We start from the raw sequence: 19,208 nt of genomic DNA, 5'->3' as shown, positions 1-19,208 counted from the left end.
AGATCCTCCAGTCCCAGTCAAGTCTTAAAATGACTACAGCCCAGGCCAACAGCTTTGACTGCAACTTCATGAGACTCTAAACCAGAATCATCCAACTAACCACTCCTAGCAGATCCGTGACCATTAGAAACTGTGAAGTAAAAAATGTTTGCTATTTTAAACTGATATATTGCAGGATAGTCTGTTACACAGTAAAAGATAACAGCATCTAAAATAAAAAGAAACAAACCCTCCCTCAACTCCACATCCCTTCAGCTAAGGTCCCATCTTGCGGCTTCTCTTTATATACAAATTCATTGTAGGAATTGCATTTCGTCACTATCTTCACTTTCCTTCTTCTATTCCCACTTGAACTCTCTTGAAGATAAGCAATGACACTCATGTTACTAAATTCAGTGGTAAACTCTCAATTATAATGGTGTTTTTTTTCTGCTTGAGAATATTCATTTCTGCTACAGAAAAACAAAATGAGATAGATGAAACTTACATGTACAGATAAAAGTAAAGCATGTGTATATTAAACATGGACGGAAAAGGACAGAAAGACCAACATTAACACTAACATTCTTGAGGCACCTAGTTACTACATATACAGAAGACACAGAAGAATCAGAAATATACTAAATGTACACAACACAAAAAACACAATATTCATGAGGCCTCAGTATGACCACCCATCAGTTACACCTATTCTGGCTCTATGTGTCCACAGCCTAAGAAACACAAAACCCATAGCTATTCTGTAGGTTAACTGGGGAACTAAAGCTGTAACCAGGCATGCTTGTCTCTGGATCCGTCCAAGAAAGTGTGTGTTTGGCCTAGAGTACTGCCCGTGTGGGCTCTGATCCTCATAACCAAAGCATTAGCAGGGGAGGCTGAAAACGCAGAGAAAGGCAGGACATGCAATACAAACTCTGTGGACCCCAAGATTGATTCAGGTGATCCTTCCAACAACTTGTTTTCTATTTTAAGCATGTTAACTAATCTCGTATTTTTCCCCTTGCTTCTCTCCATGTATTTTACACTTATTTAATAAACCATGTAATATAAGCATTTTGTCCATGAACCTTTTCTCCTACAACCTTTGGGATGGCTTGTCTGGTAGTGTACCCGGGAGTCTAGCACTGCATTGGGATAACTGGTCACATGACATAGGTCTTGTTCTGACTCTAGAAACAGAAGACAGTTACTCACTTTCTCTGTTTGAAACATTTTCCTTACTTAGCCTCTGGGTCATTACTCCTGGTTCTCCTCCTATCCCATTGGCCATATGATTCCAATCTCCTCTGAAGTGCTAGAACCACTTTACTACTGCCTAGATAGCATACCCAGTTTCACAGCTTTAAATAACATCTACAGGCTGATGAGTCTGAAATTTTTATCTCTAGTCCCAACATTTTACCTGAACTCCAGACAGTTTAAAACCAAACTTTTACTGTCTACCTCAAAACCTATTCTTCTTTGACATCACTGAAATAGTCTCTGAAATAGTTTTCCTTATTCCCAACTTAGACCCATTTCAGTCTACTCCCAACCCAGTAGTCAGAGTGAGTCTTCCCAACCATAAATCAAATCATACTAATCTTCTGCCCAAAACTCATATAGGTCTTCCCACATCCATCATAGTCAAATCTAAAATCTATGACCTGCAAGGCCTTAGTTTGCTCCCATCTCCACCCCCATGACTCACCAGCTTGCTCACTCAGTTCCTGCCATTATATAAACACTCCAACCATGTTCCCACTTCAAGATTTTTACTCTTGCTACTCCGTCTTCCTAAGGTGCTCTTTCCCCGAAGACCTGCATGACTTGCTTCATAACATCCTTCAGGTCACTGCACAAAGATCACCCTATTAGAGAGGTTTCCCCTTCTATAAATACAAACTTCCACCTGCCCACTCAACACCCCCCCCCAATTCACAGCATTTCCAATACTCCTTGTTCTGCCTTATTTTTCTTCACAGTTCAGACTAGCACCTAATATATATTTATATTTATTTATTGTTTTATTGCCTGTCTTACTAGCTATTAGCCTCCACGAGGTCAGCAATTTCTATATTATTGTACTTGCCTAAAATCTACAGAATGCCTACCATACAGAAGATACTCAACAAACATTACTGAAAAAATAAGTGAATGAGTAATAGTAATAGGAGACATATCCATAGTGAGCCTTAGCAGCAAGCTGCCCTTCCTTGCTTTCATATAAAGCAAGAGGGTATTGGCTAAAGAAGTACAGACCCTGCAGGTCCCATAAGCCCAGCAGACTCCCAGAACTATTTGGGAGAAGGGCTATATAATACCAAAAGAGCAGGTTAAGGACAAGGCCGTAGAAAAACTGTTCTGTGGTAATCATGGGCCCTGTAGGAAAAAATTAACTGACAGGAAGAAATAATAACTTTACCAAAGAGAAACGTGGAAGATCCCCTCTAAACCAAGTGATAAAAGTAACATCACCAATAATGGGAAAAATAAGTATTATATGCTTCTTAATCTGATACACTGAAAACACAACATAACTTTTGTGGCATTTCTGCCAAAAACAGGTCACCTGAATCTAACCATGAGAAAAGATAAGAAAAAACTAGTATTAAGGACATTCTATAAATGAACTGTCCTGTATTCTCCAAAAATGCCAATGGCATGAAACACAAGGACTCAAGAAATGTTCCAGATTAAAGGTGACCAAATAGACATAATGACTAAATGTAATGCATAATCCTGGATTTTATTTTGCTAGAACAGACATTATAGGGATGACTGGCAAAATGTGAACACAGTCAGTATATTAGATAGAATTCAATTAACGCTAAGTTCCTGACTTTGATAATTACATGGTTATGTAAAAAAAAAAAAAAAAAAATGCCCTTGTGAAGAAATACACCCTGAGGTATTTAGTGGTAGAGGGGGACGTTATGTCTACAGTTTATTCTCATAGAGTTAAAAACAAAATTGTTATATGAGAGAAGATAAAACAGCAAAATGTTACCATTTGGGAAATCTGAGTGAAGAGTATATGGGAATCTCTGTAGTACTCTTATAAGTTTTCTGTAAGTCAGAAATTACGTCAAAATAAAAAAAAAATTAAGTGAAAAAACAAAGTAAAAAAAAGAACAAAAAAGGTTCAAAAATATAATTGGGAAAAATATTTGCAATATATTATAGTAGCCTTTATTTCAGATTTTAAGAGATAATCTTTCTAAATACTCAAATTTAAAATTAAAACTTATAACTACAAAAGAAGAAACTGTATCACTAGACTTAGAATGTAATTTTTTAAATAACATATTCTACCAGACTAACATACTAGACTTTTTCCTGTATCTAAATTTCATTTAAAAACTAGAAACAAATGCCATGAAGGAAACTATCATAACACTGACCTTCAAAAGAAATAACTGTGATTTCCATATAATATTTCTATTTGTTATTTAAAAACACATTTTAAATTAACATAATCTGAAAATAACACCCATGACACTGAGGATTCAGTATGTCCTACTTCAATTGAAAAACCATGAAATACTATAGAAAAACCTTAGAACAGTACAAATGTAAAAGAGCTGATTATACTTATTTAAATGCAGTGTCAATTAGCTGTTTCAAAAAGGAGACAAAACAAAGCATAATTACCTTCATGGACTGTAATGCCACAATTGTCACACTGAATTATTTCATCAGCATCCTCGCTATTATCTCCAAGACAAACACAGCAAATCAGAATGTGGTCCATTTTTTGAGAACTCCAGTTTTGACTCTTCTCAAGAATCAGCGAGTCCTAATATTAAAACATATAAAAAAAAAATCACATATTTAAATTAAAAGATAATTTTAAGAACTAAAATTCTCAAAGTTGTTTTATGCATTTCTAAAATTATGTTGCGTTCTCCATTACTTTAGTAATCTAGTTTGAAATTTAGGAATTTCAAAACATTTGAAAAATCCATCTCTTTGACAAATGACCCTCTAAGCACCCTTTTTCATTTTCTCTGCAAGTCCCATATCCACCCTTCTTTAAGAAATTAAAAAGCAAGCATGCAACTAACAACTCTTCATCTGCTTTGCCATTCCAGTCTGACCCCTTAAACTAGGAGAAAGGAAAAATTAACCCACAGGTGATTATTAAATCCTACAATGGACTGAAAAAGTATGACATAGTTCCTACACTTTGGAAGCTTATAATCCTGCCTTAAGGGACACAAGACACACATATATCAAACAGGAAAAAATCAATCCAAGATAACATATAAGCAAATATGTATGTGATGGCATAATTACAAACTATATACTCCTTAACTGCTGAGGAATTCAGAAGTTTCAGGGTCATCAAACTATTGGATGATACATCCGAGAGAGCCTGCATTGGCATATCTGTATATACAGGTACAGAAAACCATCTAAAAAAGGTTCCAGGTTGTCTAGTTGCTAAAAGCGTGACAGTCCTCTATTAGGTTTGTGTCAAGAAATAGCTAGTATAAACTTATTAATAAATATATTGAGCAAATTATAATATAAAAGGAGAAAGGAAGACAATAAATATAAATCAAGAATGAAAAGAGTTTGCTTTGTTTAATTTAAATTGCATTATAGATTTAAACTTTAAAGGGTTAACAATATAATAATTCTTGTATTATCATATTGTGCATTATATAAGATAGCACTTGAGTCTATGTTTTCATTTAAGAACCTAACCATTTTTTTTTATATTTTTATATTCTTTTAAACAGATCAATATCCACAGGTAACACTGAGAGTCATCACTTCATAGCAATCTGTAAATGACATTTGAATGACACTTGAATGTCACATCAATAACATTTTTTCAATTCTGTGTTATACATCTAAACTTGCAGCTGATCTGTAAAACAAATCAGAAAAGAATGCAAAGTGAACAAGGAGGCAGTGTCCTTGTTCTAGAGAAGCCTAGTACTTTAAAATTGTCTATTTTGCTCTCCCCCCTTCCTCTTTGTTATAAAACCAAAGTAGTTTGGGGGCTTTGGACATAAGCAGCAAATAAAGGTAAAAACTTTCTAAAAAGAAAACTCATGTTTTATAGCACTCTGGTACATTAAGCAAAACAAAAATCTACCCATTCACCCCACTAGCCATCCTTCAAATTTAAGAGCATTTGACTTAAAGTCTAACGTTCTTGGGTTTCATTCTCAGTTCCCATTTAGTAACTGTTGAACCTCAAAGCTACGGCTTTCTCATCTGTAAAATAGGATGGCAAAAATAATACCTGATGAGACTGTTGTAAAAATGAAGATAATTGTATGGTACAAATGTTCCAGAGACATATTAGGAACTCAATAATTATGCTCATTTCCAGTCTCCTTTCCTAATTCTTGTAGGTGGTTCAAGAAGAGGAATATGAGCTAACAGTTTATTATACTGAGGACTCTTCTTTGGAATTCCCCCAAAAGTTTTAACCCTCAATAGGTAATGCTGCTTTAAATATTTTCCCACGGTAAGTCCAAAAAGGACTTTTTCCCCAAAATACCACATCTAGGTTAAAAAAAATCACAAACTAGAAAAAGATTAGCCAACAACCAGAGTCTGATGACTGAGAGGCTACTCATGTAAAATGGGTTCTGCCAATATTTTTCTGGTGGAATTACAACTAATGAGCCCTTGAAAAAAGATTTATCCATGTGGGGAACAAGTAAATTTCTATGGATCAAAAAAACAAGCATTAATAGGTAGCTCTAATTCCATTATTTTCCTGTTCTCTCATTTTGCTCAGAAAAAAACAGTAGATGTCTAAATAGCATATCTATACCAATTTCTCTTTATACATACTATGATTTAGAGGCAGAGAAAACAAAATCAACTGTTGTTTCTGGGATCCCCATCATTTGAGATTCTTACCAGGAATGTAATGCGAAGAGAGAGAAGTGGAGGGAACTGGAACCCTATCAAATGACTGACAGATAATGCGTCAGTGGAAAAATCTTAGTAACAAATTCTTGAAAAATTATGCTCTAAGTTGTCTTTAATACGTCAAACATGGGTTTGAGCACACTTATGATCAGGATATAAAAGCAAATTTAGTGTCAATTTTTGTCAGCATATTTCTGAAGATGTGTATCATTTTTTTAAGCTTCTGGACAAAACAGTCAAGCTAAAATTTTTACCAAAAAATGTATCATTTGAAAATATGGTTTTTACATAAAAATAGAAATTGAGAAAGTAGGTTTTGAATGGCACAAGAGTATCACCTAGGATAGAACTTCTATATCATGTCACAGTTTAATGGAATCTAACGGCAATTAGAAGAATAAATGGCGCACTGTAGTAATAAATCAGTGACTCAACTATTTCATTTTTTCCCTTGGGATTTAAAATTTACACCTAAAATGATAATATTGTCCAATGCTCTCCTTGGATTTAGTGCTCATTTATGTATTCCACAAAGATGATTATAAATAATATATACAACAGGGCAAATTCTAATTTTTATGTGTCAAATTCCCTAAAATCTTCAAAATTATTAAATAAAAGGGAATTCCTAAACACTTCATGCAAAACTAGAAAAATCCTTATTGCTCTGAATGAGAAAAAATTAGTAAGTTTGAGCAATAGGCCTTCCTCTAAGTTTTTAAACAAAGTTAAATTCTCAAGAATCTGAAGTAATTTTTGTACAACATTTCAAACTGCCTTTTTATGTATTAAAGCAGTTGTTTTAAGGGTGCCTGGGTGGCTCAGCCAGTTAAGCGTCTGCCTTCAGCTCAGGTCGTGATCCCAAGGTCCTGGGATCAAGTCCCACATTGGGCTCCCTGCTTGGTGGGGAGTCTGCTTCTCCCTCTACCCTTCCCCCCTGCTTGTGCTCTCTCTCTCACAGTCTCTCTCTGAAATAAATAAAATCTTAAAAAAAAAAAAAAAGTTGTTTTATTTTGAAATGTGTAAACAACAATTGATACTTAGTAAGTCAGAAACCCCAAATAGTGGGGCGCCTGGGTGACTCAGTCATTAGGTGTCTGTCTTTGCTCAGGGCGTGATCCCAGGATCCTGGGATCGAGCCCCGCATCGGGCTCCCTGCTCTGCTGGGAGCCTGCTTATTCCTCTCCCACTCCCCCTGCTTGTGTTCCCTCTGTCGCTGCCTCTCTCTCTGTCAAATAAATAAATAAAATCTTAAAAAGAAAAAAAAAAAAAAAAAAAGAAAAAGAAACCCCAAGTAGAAATGGCTATTTATAAATTTTGGCAAAAATTTTAATTACCAAAAATCAGATGACAATTGCCATTTCTTCACATACATTTAACATCTAATAATCCATTTAACATAAGAGAGCCTTTTATGAAAAGAAACCAAAAAACTTCCACCTGAAAATTTCTATTGATATAATTTTCTGTCAAATATTAATCCTCAACCAAAGCTCTAGTTTCAAGGTCCTGAAAATAGAACCATTATCTGAAAATGCTACACACCCATCCCCAAAATATTTACTTTAGAAAATCAAAAAGCAATATAACATCAGTTAATCTCAAAAGCATCAAGATAAAAGTTTGAAAATGGCATATAACCATCTCCAAGGAAATTGTTCAGACCACACTAAATTCAAAAAATGTCATAATTCTATAGGCCAAGGAAATTGCCCATTATGTAGAAAATGCAGGTTTATCAAACATCCAATTGTAGAACAGTAGTTCTCAAGGTGCAGTCTGTGGGACTCTGCTTCATAGGGTCCACAAGCTAAAGGCTATTTTCATACTAAGATTATTTGCCTTTTTCACTCTCCCTCATGGGTGTACGATATAGTCTTCCAGAACTACACAACAGGGGATACAGTCATCAATCTGACAACTTGTGTGCTTTCGTATGCCTTAATTTTTGAAATTCCTGAGTTTTAATTTGAAATGGTAAATAACAAAAACTACAGCTTACATATATAGAATTGGGGTCCTCAATAATTTTCTTTTTTTAAGAGTGTGAAGTAGTCTTGAGACAAAAGTTTAAAAACCCTGCTCTAAAGTATTTCAAGGCCTATGGCATAGGCATGTTAAGTCCACTAAGAGTCAATAGTGAAGACTCCATAAAAGGTTCTCCACTCAAAAAAAAAAAAAAAAATCAAAATTCCTTAAAAAAACTGCAAAATTATTAAAGTTTCTGGACATCACTTACATGATGTCCAACATCGTTTCCTACAAAAGCACTTGACATAACAGCCAAGAAAGTTTGCTGTTTATAAACTAAACATAATTATGTGTTTCTAAAACCACACTTTCAGCTATCTCTACTACAAGGCAGTATCTGAAAACATAAAGTAAAAGTAGAGAAAAATAAAACTTCAAATATAATCAAATATATCTGTACTAATAGATAACTGATACCTTAATGAAAAGGTATCACTACCTAAAATAATCAGGAAGATTAAGACACAATGGTCATAAGGCAACAAGAAATACCTTTAGTCATCTTTTTTACAATCAAGAGCATATGAACAGGAAATCTTGAAATATAAGATAAAATAATAATCTCAGTTTTTATTGAAATCTGTTATCTAATTTGAGTGACAAATAGAAGTAGAATCATCAAAAATTACTGGTGTTGGGGAAAAATAGTTAGCAAGATTTCAGGTAGGATATTATTGAGTTAAAACTAACTTTTTAGCAGTTCTACACTTCTGCATAGGGTAGAACAAAAGGAAAATTAACATAAATTAACACAAGAGAAATTAGTTTAGCTACTATAAGAAGAAAGTTCTTGACAACTTTATGGAGGCACATTTCCAAGAAATGCTCTGGAACCACATTTCTTTGGGACTTAACCTAAATATATGAAGTCCCATTATTTACTAAAGTCTCTCCTGGTAGGAAAAAAACCTAAACAGCACACATGGCCTTCCAATGCATCATAAAGGGCAGTCTACAACCTCCTAAGCAATATGTTATGTATTACAGATTATTAACAAATGGATAACGTATGCATTTTACCTGGCAAATTTCTAAACATCTGTCGGTACTCCCCACACCATAATATGAAATCTAACTCTGCCTTTATCATTAGCCAACCTACTTTTGTGACTGTCAGGCTAATAAAAATGAAGAAAACAATGCTACCAAAGGTAAACTTATTCAGTAGATATAGACTATTAAATTAAGATATAAAATAAACTGGACACAAGCCTACATCGAATATGAACTGAATTTTCCACATTTCTATTTCCCTAAATTGGCACTGGGAATACGGAACTGTTTGTGCTACAGCATTATAAATACTATATTATACTCCAAATGATAACTTCCGGTTACCTAAAGATAAGAATTAGGATAGCACTGGAGGCAGGCAACAATCTTCATATGAAAGTGGATAACCTAGAAGTTAACCAATGTTTATAATTAAAATATATTCTGCTGTTTCATCACTACTGACATATAAGCCCCTCATAGCCTGTTACTTATTATTTTGACAAGAGAAAATCACCAAGTTTTTAAATGAAACTTACTTAAAATAGGTAATCACTGCTATGTAAAACTCGTAAGCAGAAGAAATGTAAAAGAATACAGCATGGAAGGAAAATCTTCTACCAGTTTAACCTTTTTCAATGATATGAAAAAAACAAAAAAATAAGTGCTTGCTAAAGAACTGAATTTTTGTGACAATAAATGCATTAACAGAAATGACAGAAATATTATAGTTCTACATGTTGATGTAACAGGTACATCTACATGTAAGACAACAACTCAATCTTGCTTTTGAAGAAAAACATATACATAAACACACAGACAAAGAGACACAAATGTGTTCGACTGAAGAATCTTGAATGTTGCATCTTGGGCCCAAAGGATAAACCTAACTTTCGGTAGTAGAACTTCAAGTGGAAGAACTGAGTCATTACCGTAGTTTTAGGACAGAAATATTTGTCTTATGATAGGAGTGTTTGCTTTTTCTTTTTCATTTCTTTGTAGAGAGAACTTATTCACTAAATACATGTAAACATAGAGTTCATATTTACTCCCATACATCTAAAGCAAAGACTTGGTGACTATTCAGATGATGAGTGCTACACCTGATAAAGGAATTAACTCTAAAATGAATCTCTAAAAGTCTGAGGCAATCAAGCTGTTTGTTGTCCTGCTCTGAAGTATTCTAGAAATCTAAATTTTCATGTGGATATGGACATAGCTAAGTTAAAATAAAGGTGACCTTTGTTTTCATACTCCACTCAGCACCATTCAGCAGTCCTATGAAGAATGGGGTGAGAGGATAGAAAGGGAAAAGAAAAACTACCATATCCCTAGTCTATGGATCTAAAAATATTTCTCTAACTATAAAGACTGTGAGCTCCTTGAGGACGGTGATTGTGAGCTCCTTGAGGACGGTGACAAATAGCAGATACTCAAAAAAGGCTGGTTGACCAAATGAATAAATGTTACAGTTAAGGCGCTCATTCACTCCCACAGCTGTCTATAAATAGGATTTCAAGGAAGCCACTTAGTATAACGAGTAGAATGTTTAGAGAAGAATTCCCTTTTCCCCAGACAGACAGATATCATAAAAATTGGGTTGATCTACCTCATTACTCTTGCTTTGAGATAGTGTCAGGCTATCATTGGTCAGTTCCTCATCATCAGCACTGTTTCTGCTAAGAACTTTACTCTTCTTCTTCTTACAACCCCCTTCACTGGCAGGGCTGCTATGATCTTCATCATTGCCTTCATCATTCTCATCTTCGTCACTTCCACTTCCCTCATCTTCATCATCTTCATTGTCTCCATCACTTCCTTCTTTCTGAGATGCGGATCTCCCCTTTCTCTTTACTACAGTAGGTCTCCAATCATTGTCATCTTCACTGTCATAGTCATCCATATCATTCAGCTCTTCCATGGATACAAAATCCAAAAGTGGTCGATTTCGACGAAGGTTCCACTTTTTTGGCTCACTGACTTGTTCCTCTGTAGTGGTTGTTGTAGTGGGGACTGAAGGAGATGTATTAACAGCAGGAGGACTTGTGGCTGGTGTGGTAGAAGCAGCAGAAGCAGCCACATTATCAGATACTGTTGCTTTTTCTTTATCCTCTCTCTCCTTCTCTTTCTCCTTTTCTTTCTCTTTTTCCTTTTCTTTCTCTTTCTCCTTTTTCTTTCTAGGTCTTTCTCCATTCTCTTCTTCCTCCTTCTTTTCCATTTTAATTAACTGTTTTTCTGATGACAGTATTTCTTCCTCTGAAGAATGTTTAAGTTGTTCTTCTTTTACTTTAATATCTTCATTCAGTTCTTCTTCTAAAATATTTTCTTCAGAATCACTACAGGAACCTTCTCCACTGTCCTTTGAAGGATCTTCACTTCCATTACCACTCCCTTCAGAATCTGTTGAAAATATGAGAAAAAAAAACCACACATATGTATATACATACACACACACACACACAACGCTGACACAAATGAAACCACCAAAATTTGTGAGTAACTTGCAAAACAATATAAACAAATTTAAGTCAAAGAATGGTAGACATTCCCAACCTGATTAAATAATAAATCAATGAAGTTGGTATAATGGTTCTAATTCAATATAGCACTAATGAAGATGAATATATGTAATTCTAAATTAAAATATGCTTTAAAAAGAGGAGCACTATTTTGTGTCACATAGCTCATGCTGTATTTGGTACCCTAGAAGCAATTTCTTTTTCTAAAAGTAAAGGTGCTTCTTTTTAAATTGGGCACTTGATTTTAACTTAATGATATAATACAGACCAAATTTTTATTCTCTTCTATCTTCGTTTCATAAACTGTATGAACTTACAAGCATTGAGTCACATTCAGAACAAGAAAAAATGGCCCCCAAAACTTGGTCTCACTTATTTCACTCTTTACCCAGCAAAAATGAACACAGGTATTTATGATAGTCAACATTCCTAACATACTAATCAATTTTAGGAGTATCAAGTTCACAGGTGAAAGGAGACAGTAGCAGTGGCACAGTAAATGAAAGCTGCAAGAGCAGTTATCAACTTTCCTGCTGATTAGGATACTGTTCATATCAATAAGAGCCACTTAAACTTTCAAAAATTCTAGGCAGTAACTATGACAGCTCCCCAGAATGAAAGAAATTAGTAATTTTTTAAAAAACAAACCCATCTTGGAAAGGAGCAACCACGGTAGTTGCTAAAAAGATAGGCTTAGAATATTAAAGAGTTCATGCAGGACTACAAGCTTTCTAGCAAGTTTCCATTCCTGCCTAGGGCAGCCCAGGCCATCTTGGCCCAACACTACTCAGTAACCTTCCAATCCTCTTTGCACCTATTCGAATAAATAAAAATCTAAAATCTGAAATAACGAGAAGGAGAAAAAAAGGAAGGGGAGCTGAAAGAAGTAAGAAACAACTAGTCATAGTCAAGTCATGGCCAACAACTATAGTAAAATCTGTAGGGTAATACATTCTTTGAGCTTTAACTAAGAAATGGATAATAATAAAATGGTGAAAAAAGTCTGTTTCCACATTATTTTAATTTCTGTTAACCAGCCTTAGCTACTATAATTAGATGGACATTAAAAGTAAAGAAAGTTAAAAAAAATTAAAAAGTAAAGAAAGTTGTAATTAGTATCTGGTACCTAAAATATCCTAGAAATCCTTTACAAATGGCAAAAAAATAAAAAATAAAATTAAAAAATCCTGCAAGTTAAATTGATTAAAAATATAGACTAACATACAAGAGATACTGACTGGCCCTATAAAATAACTGTCAATCTCAAGATTACCATGCAGGAACCCACAGCTTATTCAAAACTGTTATGAAAAAATACTCTTATCGTAAACAATCTTAGGACATAAGAGCAGTATCACATAGGTCAACAATCCCTTATTTGAAACAGAAGCCAGATATCTTCCAGAATTTTTATTTATTTTTTTTTTTCAGATTTTAGAAGGGTAGCATGGTGTATACCCAATACATTACACTAAAATCTCCAGTGATACCTATGGCACTACCCTACAATCAAACACATTTCTGCAGTGAAAAGTATAAATATTTACAAATATGATAAGGAAACACTACAAATAAACTATCATTTCCAGTTGGTTTTACCAACAAACAAGTTTGTACCAAACTTAGGAAACACTTTGGATTTGTGAGCTTCTTGAATTTCAAAGAGCGTGAATCTGGTATCACCCACAACTAGGTAACTTCTTTTCAGTCCAACAGTTATACAAATCATTAAAAAAATCATGTTTTTTAATACCACTCATAATTAAACCCAACCTACCAAGAAAAACTACTTCTGGTAAAAAAAAAATAAGAATAATAACAATTTCTAGACATTTTTTAGATAAAAGTCTAATAAATAATAAGCAGAGTTGACCAAACACTTCTAAGGCAAAAAGAGTCTCTGTGCATACTGACTACAGAAGACTGGAACGTCTTAGAAGCAATGCCATAATTAAGAGAGTTACTTTTTAAAAGTACCTAAAAAGGGGTGCCTGGGTGGCTCAGTTGGTTAAGCATCTGCCTTGGCCCAGGTCATGATCTTGGAGTCCCAGAACCAAGCCCCACATGGGGCTCCTACTCAGCAGGGAGTCTGTTTTTCCGTCTGCCTCTCACCCTGCTCATGCTCTTTCTCCCTCATATAAATAAATAAAATCTTAAAAAAAATAAAAGTACCTAAAGAGTACTTTTAATAATTTTTACCAATAAAAACAACAGTAGATATAAAAGTTAGACTAACTGGGGCACAAATGTGCGTACTTAATCAAAAAAGACCAATCCAACTTTGCTATTACTTGGTAAATTTTGCAAAATGCTAAGAATTTTTATGATTTTTGTCTTGGTTGTTGTTGCCAATGCCAATCATTTTTAAAAGTATGGGGGGGGGGCTGGGTGGCTCAGTCGGTTAAGCAACTGCCTAGTGACTTAGGCTCAGGTCATGATCTCACGGGTCATGGGATTGAGCCCCACATGGGGCTCTGCACTCAGTGGGGAATCTGCTTGAGAGTCTCTCTCCCTCTCCCTCTGCCCCTTCCCTGACTCACACTCGAGGGCTCTCTCTCTCTCTCTCAAAAAAAAAAAAAATAAATCTTAAAAAAAAAAAAAGTATGACAAAATTGATAGTCTTTGATTGTTTCTGTTTTATAATCATGTCTGAATAGAAAGCAATTTGAAAAGAATAAAAGATTTAAATGCTTTACATCCATTAACATATTATTAGATGAATCTGAAATTTTTCCACAAATCCAAATCCTAGTAGCTTACCAACCCTTCATTCTCCAAACATAATACATTATCCATATTCCAACTGCAGGCATCAGGGATATATCAAATTTTATCTGTCTTTGATTTCTGAAAAATAGCTTCTTCATCTGATTAGTCATCACTTCTTTTTGATGCATATGCACTTGAAGGATGGAGATAAACAATATTTAGTTATAAGCATAGCTTGACAAAAATGACAAGGAAAAATCAGTCTTTGGCTATCGATAATTCTATTTTTATAGGCTGCAAAGAAAAATGTCTTATTATTATGAATTCAAATAACGACTCTGTGTCATGTTCCAAATCCATCACTCTAACATCTTTTTTTTTTTTTTTTAAAGGTAATAGACTAGATAAATAAGTCAGATGCTTCTTTGCATTAGAAGAGAAGTGATTCTGGTGTGACTGGGTGGCTCAGTTGGTTACGCATCTACCTTTTGCTCAGGTCATGATCTCGGGGTCCTGGGATCGAGCCCTGCATCAGGCTCCCTGTCCAGCAAGGAGTCAGCTTCTCCCTCTCCCCTCTGCCCCTTCCCCCTGCTCATGCTCACGAGTTCTCTCTCTCTCTAATAAACAAAATCTTAAAAAAAAAAGTAATTCTAACTGTACGATAAAATTTTTTCTTTAAAAAAAAAATCTTTAAAATTGAAATCCCTCCTCCCTATTCAGTTAAATAAAAGGTACCTTTCTCAAATATACAATATATCAAAATCTCTCCAAGCAATAGCTATTTCATCTAACATAAGTTAAGGAATTTTCTACAGATACAGAATTAAAACAATCTTCAAGAATTCCTTCACAATATTCAATGCTTAAATTTTCCCCATGATAAATATTAAACAATAAAATTAGTATTTAATTCAGTTTTATTTTAGCTTTGCGATATGAAGAATCACCTTTGTTCATCAACCTTAATTAACTATTCTGTTCATTGATCTAATGCAATAGTAATTAGTATTTATAAATATATACAATACATAATAGATTACCAGTCTATGGCTATTCAATCATCACCTTGGGGCCATTTCTGACTAATCCTGTATTTTCTCTTTTTAAAAAGGCCAGTCAGTCAACACAATTCATCGTCTACTCATCATCTCTAGTTCCAGCTGTGTCATTTAACATTTTCTAAATAAATCCAGACCTGTGGTTCAAGTAAAGACAATTTTGAATTCTGTCCCAAAGAGAACATTGGCAATGTGTAGACAACGAATGACTGCCATGAAGGTGGAGGGGGGGGGCAGGAAGGGAAAATGCTACTGGCAGTTTGTAAGTAGAAAACAGATGCTGCTAAACATTCTACAGTAAACAGGACAAGCCTCCATTACAAAGACTGATACAACACCAAATGCCCATAGTGCCGAGATTGAGAAACCCTGGTCTAGCAACTTAAGGCCTTCATTTGACCTCATTATACTTGCCCAGGTGCATCTCTTTTATTCTTTTAATCAATCCTGATTCCCAAATATAAATGACATTTTCCAGCCTCCACACTTCTAACACTTAATAATTGTTTCCCTTACCTCAATTGCTTCTCTTTCAGTTCTTAGTTCAACTCCTCAATAAATTGTTCTAGATAAACCCAGTCTAAAGTAGTCCTATCTCCTTGACTTGAACTACCCAAGTAATCAGTCATGTTTTGTATTATCTGTTATTCTACTTTAGTTATTCTGATATTATCACATTTCTTTGTGAATTCACCATAATATTCAGCGAAGTGCTTTAAAACAAAACTACAGATCATCAATGACCACTATCTTGATACATTTAGCCAAAATTAGATTAAGTACAAAATACCACCAAAGCAAAGTCTCAGCCTGACTCTTCCAGTTAATTTTCTGGCGATCTGGCCTAATTAAACTAACTATGGCTCAAGATCTAAAGTTAATCACCTTACTGTGGCCAGCAGGTTAGAGGGGACACAGCACTGCTATTTTGTCTTATTTAATAAAAGTCGTATTTGCACTCACCTTCAAAAACATTCCACTTATATATCAGATAACTAAATGTAATCTATCCTAACCCCAATTCCAGGACCAAGTCTCAAATATAACAACTTTAACTAGGTCAAATGATGAAACTGCCAATAATCTAAAATCGGTAATTTCATATGGTTCAACTTAACATTTCCACATACGGTTCTTCTAGCAACTATCACCATAATTCTAATATGGTTATACTCTGTCCTCAATTAAAAATGAGAAATCTAGGGGTGCCTGGGTGGCTCAGTTGGTTAAGTGTCTGTCTTCGGCTCAGGTCATGATCCCAGGGCTCTGGGATCGAACCCCACATTGGGCTCCCTGCTCAGCGGGGAGCCTGTTTCTCTCTCTCCCCCTGCCCCTCTCCCATCTTGTTTTCTCTCTCTCTCAAATGAATAAAAATCTTTAAAAAAATGAGAAATCTAACTCTAATTTCACATTAAAGATTAAACAAAAGATGATCTATTTTCATTTTGTACTTTTCTAAAGGCAGAGGCTTATAGTTATTAACTATCAATAATCAATTACTTGACAATCTTATTGGCAGGTCATTTTTTTAACAATATTTTTTTTCTATTTTATTATCTGAGAAACACATGAATAAAATTATGTTTATCTGCAAAAGTGTTGAATATAATCTTTCAGAATTGTCTATATTCTTTTTTTTTTTTTTAAGATTTTAATTTATTTATTTGACAGAGAGACAGCCAGCGAGAGAGGGAACAAGCAGGGGGAGTGGGAGAAGAAGCAGGCTCCCAGCAGAGGAGCCTGATGTGGGGCTCGATCCCAGAACGCTGGGATCACGCCCTGAGATGAAGGTAGACGCTTAACGACTGAGCCACCAGGCGCCCCAGAATTGTCTATATTCTTAAAGCCAAACAGGAGTAGGAAGTTTCGTTAGTCAGAACTTCTGATTCCAAAATGAAGAGAAGAAACTGATGCACAGAATCCTGTTAAAAAAATTAAGGCCAGCCAATCTAATCATTTTAACATTAAGTTCTAAGGGAGTCAGTTCATTCAATAAGTCACTTCTAGACATTGTTTTGAAAGAAGCTCTGATCAAACATATGATTAGCTACTACTTCTCCACATCCAGTTTAATCTATTCATATGTAGGGTTGGGATTCCACAACTCTAACATGACCGAAAACCAGTGATAAGTCTAATGTTTTATTTCCTGTAAGAGTCCAACTACTTCAGCCAAAGAAAGGATTGAAACAGGAAACCATGGTAATCTACAATAAGCCACCATGTTAGCTATGGGGGATACCAATGCACCTTAACCAAGAATGGAAAATAGGATTCAATTTCTACTATTAACTATTTTAAACAAAATCATTTACTACTATAATCTTTGCAGTAACGTAACAAGAACTATACAGGGTCCAGGGAAGTAAACTACAAATAGAGCAGACTAGATATGATGACAAGAGGGAATAGAAAGTACGTATTTTTTAGTGCTTTGAAGACATTTCTTAAAAAATTATCAGCCTAACAGAACTCATCCTCCCACTTTTCATACATAATTGATAATTCCCATTAACTCTGATTAAGATTTAACAAGGTCTGGAATCTCCACTTAGCTTGATACCAAAAATTATCTTGAAAAAGCAGTTTGTATCATTAGATTGTTTTAACCTTTGTAAAGAGAAGTGATAATTGTGAATGACTATAACTCAATAAACAAAAAGAAAAAAATCTACAAAATCAGGATTTATTGTCACAGAAACAATATGGAATACTTAAAGATTAAGCTTTGGAGTTATTTCATAATGGTATTCAAGTAAGTCACAACTTCTGAAACCCATTAACTGTTGTCAGAGTTAACAATCTCAACCAAAACGACATTCTAACCAAAAATATTATCTACCAAGATTCTCACCAAAAGAACTTAAATAGTTTTGGCTCCTTTCCCTTCTCTTTCTTTCCTTCTTGGGAAGTACCAAACATCAGTGAATTGACTAAAAGGGAGAGAAACTGGCTGAGAAGCAGAGGTTAAAAGACAATTAATCAAGATAAACTTATGATTGTTGGGAGTGACCTCAATTAGTCACAACATCCAAGCAGTTTCAGTTTAAGACTACATCTATTTACTTTGAGGATCTAAGCAGCAAAAAGACTGTTAAATTTTGGAGTCAAAAGACATGGATTACATCCATTATGGCCTAAGTGACCCCATGCAAGTTCTTTAAACTCAAGTCCCCTGTTATCTGTAAAATAATATCTCCTTCACTAAGCTATTATAAAAGTTAAATGAGATTATGGAAATAAAAAGTTCTCAGTAAATCACCATGCAAATTCTACTTGTTGATGCTATTTAAAGTAATAACAGAAACACAACACAACCTAATTTCATCTCTTACCATCCCTACCAGAAATTAAAAAAAAAAAAAAAAAAGAAGGAAAGAAAGAAGAAAAACCAGGGGAAAGGAGAGAGATATGACTAAGCATAGAAAACTCTCTTGGAGAATACTTTAAAATTATTAAAGGGATGAAACTGAAAAGTCTTTAATTTCTCACTTTACTTCAACTTCTATCATAAGAGGCAAAATTATAAGTAATTTCTATTGTGCATGTGTGTATTGGTATTTTTCACATAAAATATTTAAACACAATTTGTATGCATTTCTCAGATTCCTGCAATTAAAACTATACATATCTATCTATATATGTGAAGTACAATAAACAGAAGATACCACGGAAAACCATATTTTTCTGTTTTCCAATCTTGTACAATGTCAACATAGGACCTTTTTAAAAAGTTTGTTTTTAAAATCACAAAATATAATCAGCAAACATGTATCTTTGTATTTTATAGATTTTTGACAAGCCCAATCCACAAGGTCCAACACCTACCACAAAGTACAACTTTTTACTCTGGTCAATTTTATTCTGGTAAGGGAGCTAATAGACAAAAAGCAAAACTCCCCTCAAAGGGTGCCAAGTGATCTGAATAGAGAAGAACCCCGCTATGGGCTGTTCATGGCTCACATTACTCTTAGAATATTATTTGACTTCTGGATATTTATTTTTTTCCTCTATTCAT

The 19,208-nt window shown here is 34.5% G+C and overlaps 1 protein-coding gene across 10 annotated transcripts in view; it reads right to left on the bottom strand.

Moving 5' to 3' along the window:
- Positions 1 to 19,208, bottom strand: part of PHF14 (PHD finger protein 14) — a 210,677-nt gene that overhangs the window by 187,389 nt on the left and 4,080 nt on the right. For 8 of the 10 annotated variants that reach the window (XM_057304473.1, XM_057304475.1, XM_057304471.1 and 5 more), the window contains 2 exons: positions 10,514 to 11,304; positions 3,634 to 3,778 (listed from right to left, as the gene is read on the bottom strand). In XM_057304473.1, coding sequence (XP_057160456.1) covers positions 3,634 to 3,778; positions 10,514 to 11,304 — 936 coding nt within the window. Of the gene's footprint in view, positions 1 to 3,633; positions 3,779 to 10,513; positions 11,305 to 14,187; positions 14,326 to 19,208 lie in introns of all 10 variants that reach the window. The other 2 variants (XM_057304469.1, XM_057304470.1) reach the window with 1 other exon arrangement.

The sequence above is a fragment of the Ursus arctos genome, unplaced genomic scaffold (assembly GCF_023065955.2).
Source record: "Ursus arctos isolate Adak ecotype North America unplaced genomic scaffold, UrsArc2.0 scaffold_3, whole genome shotgun sequence".
NCBI lineage: Eukaryota > Metazoa > Chordata > Mammalia > Carnivora > Ursidae > Ursus > Ursus arctos.
The sequence above is the reverse complement of the archived record's forward strand: the minus strand, read 5'-3'. Positions and strand labels throughout refer to the sequence as shown.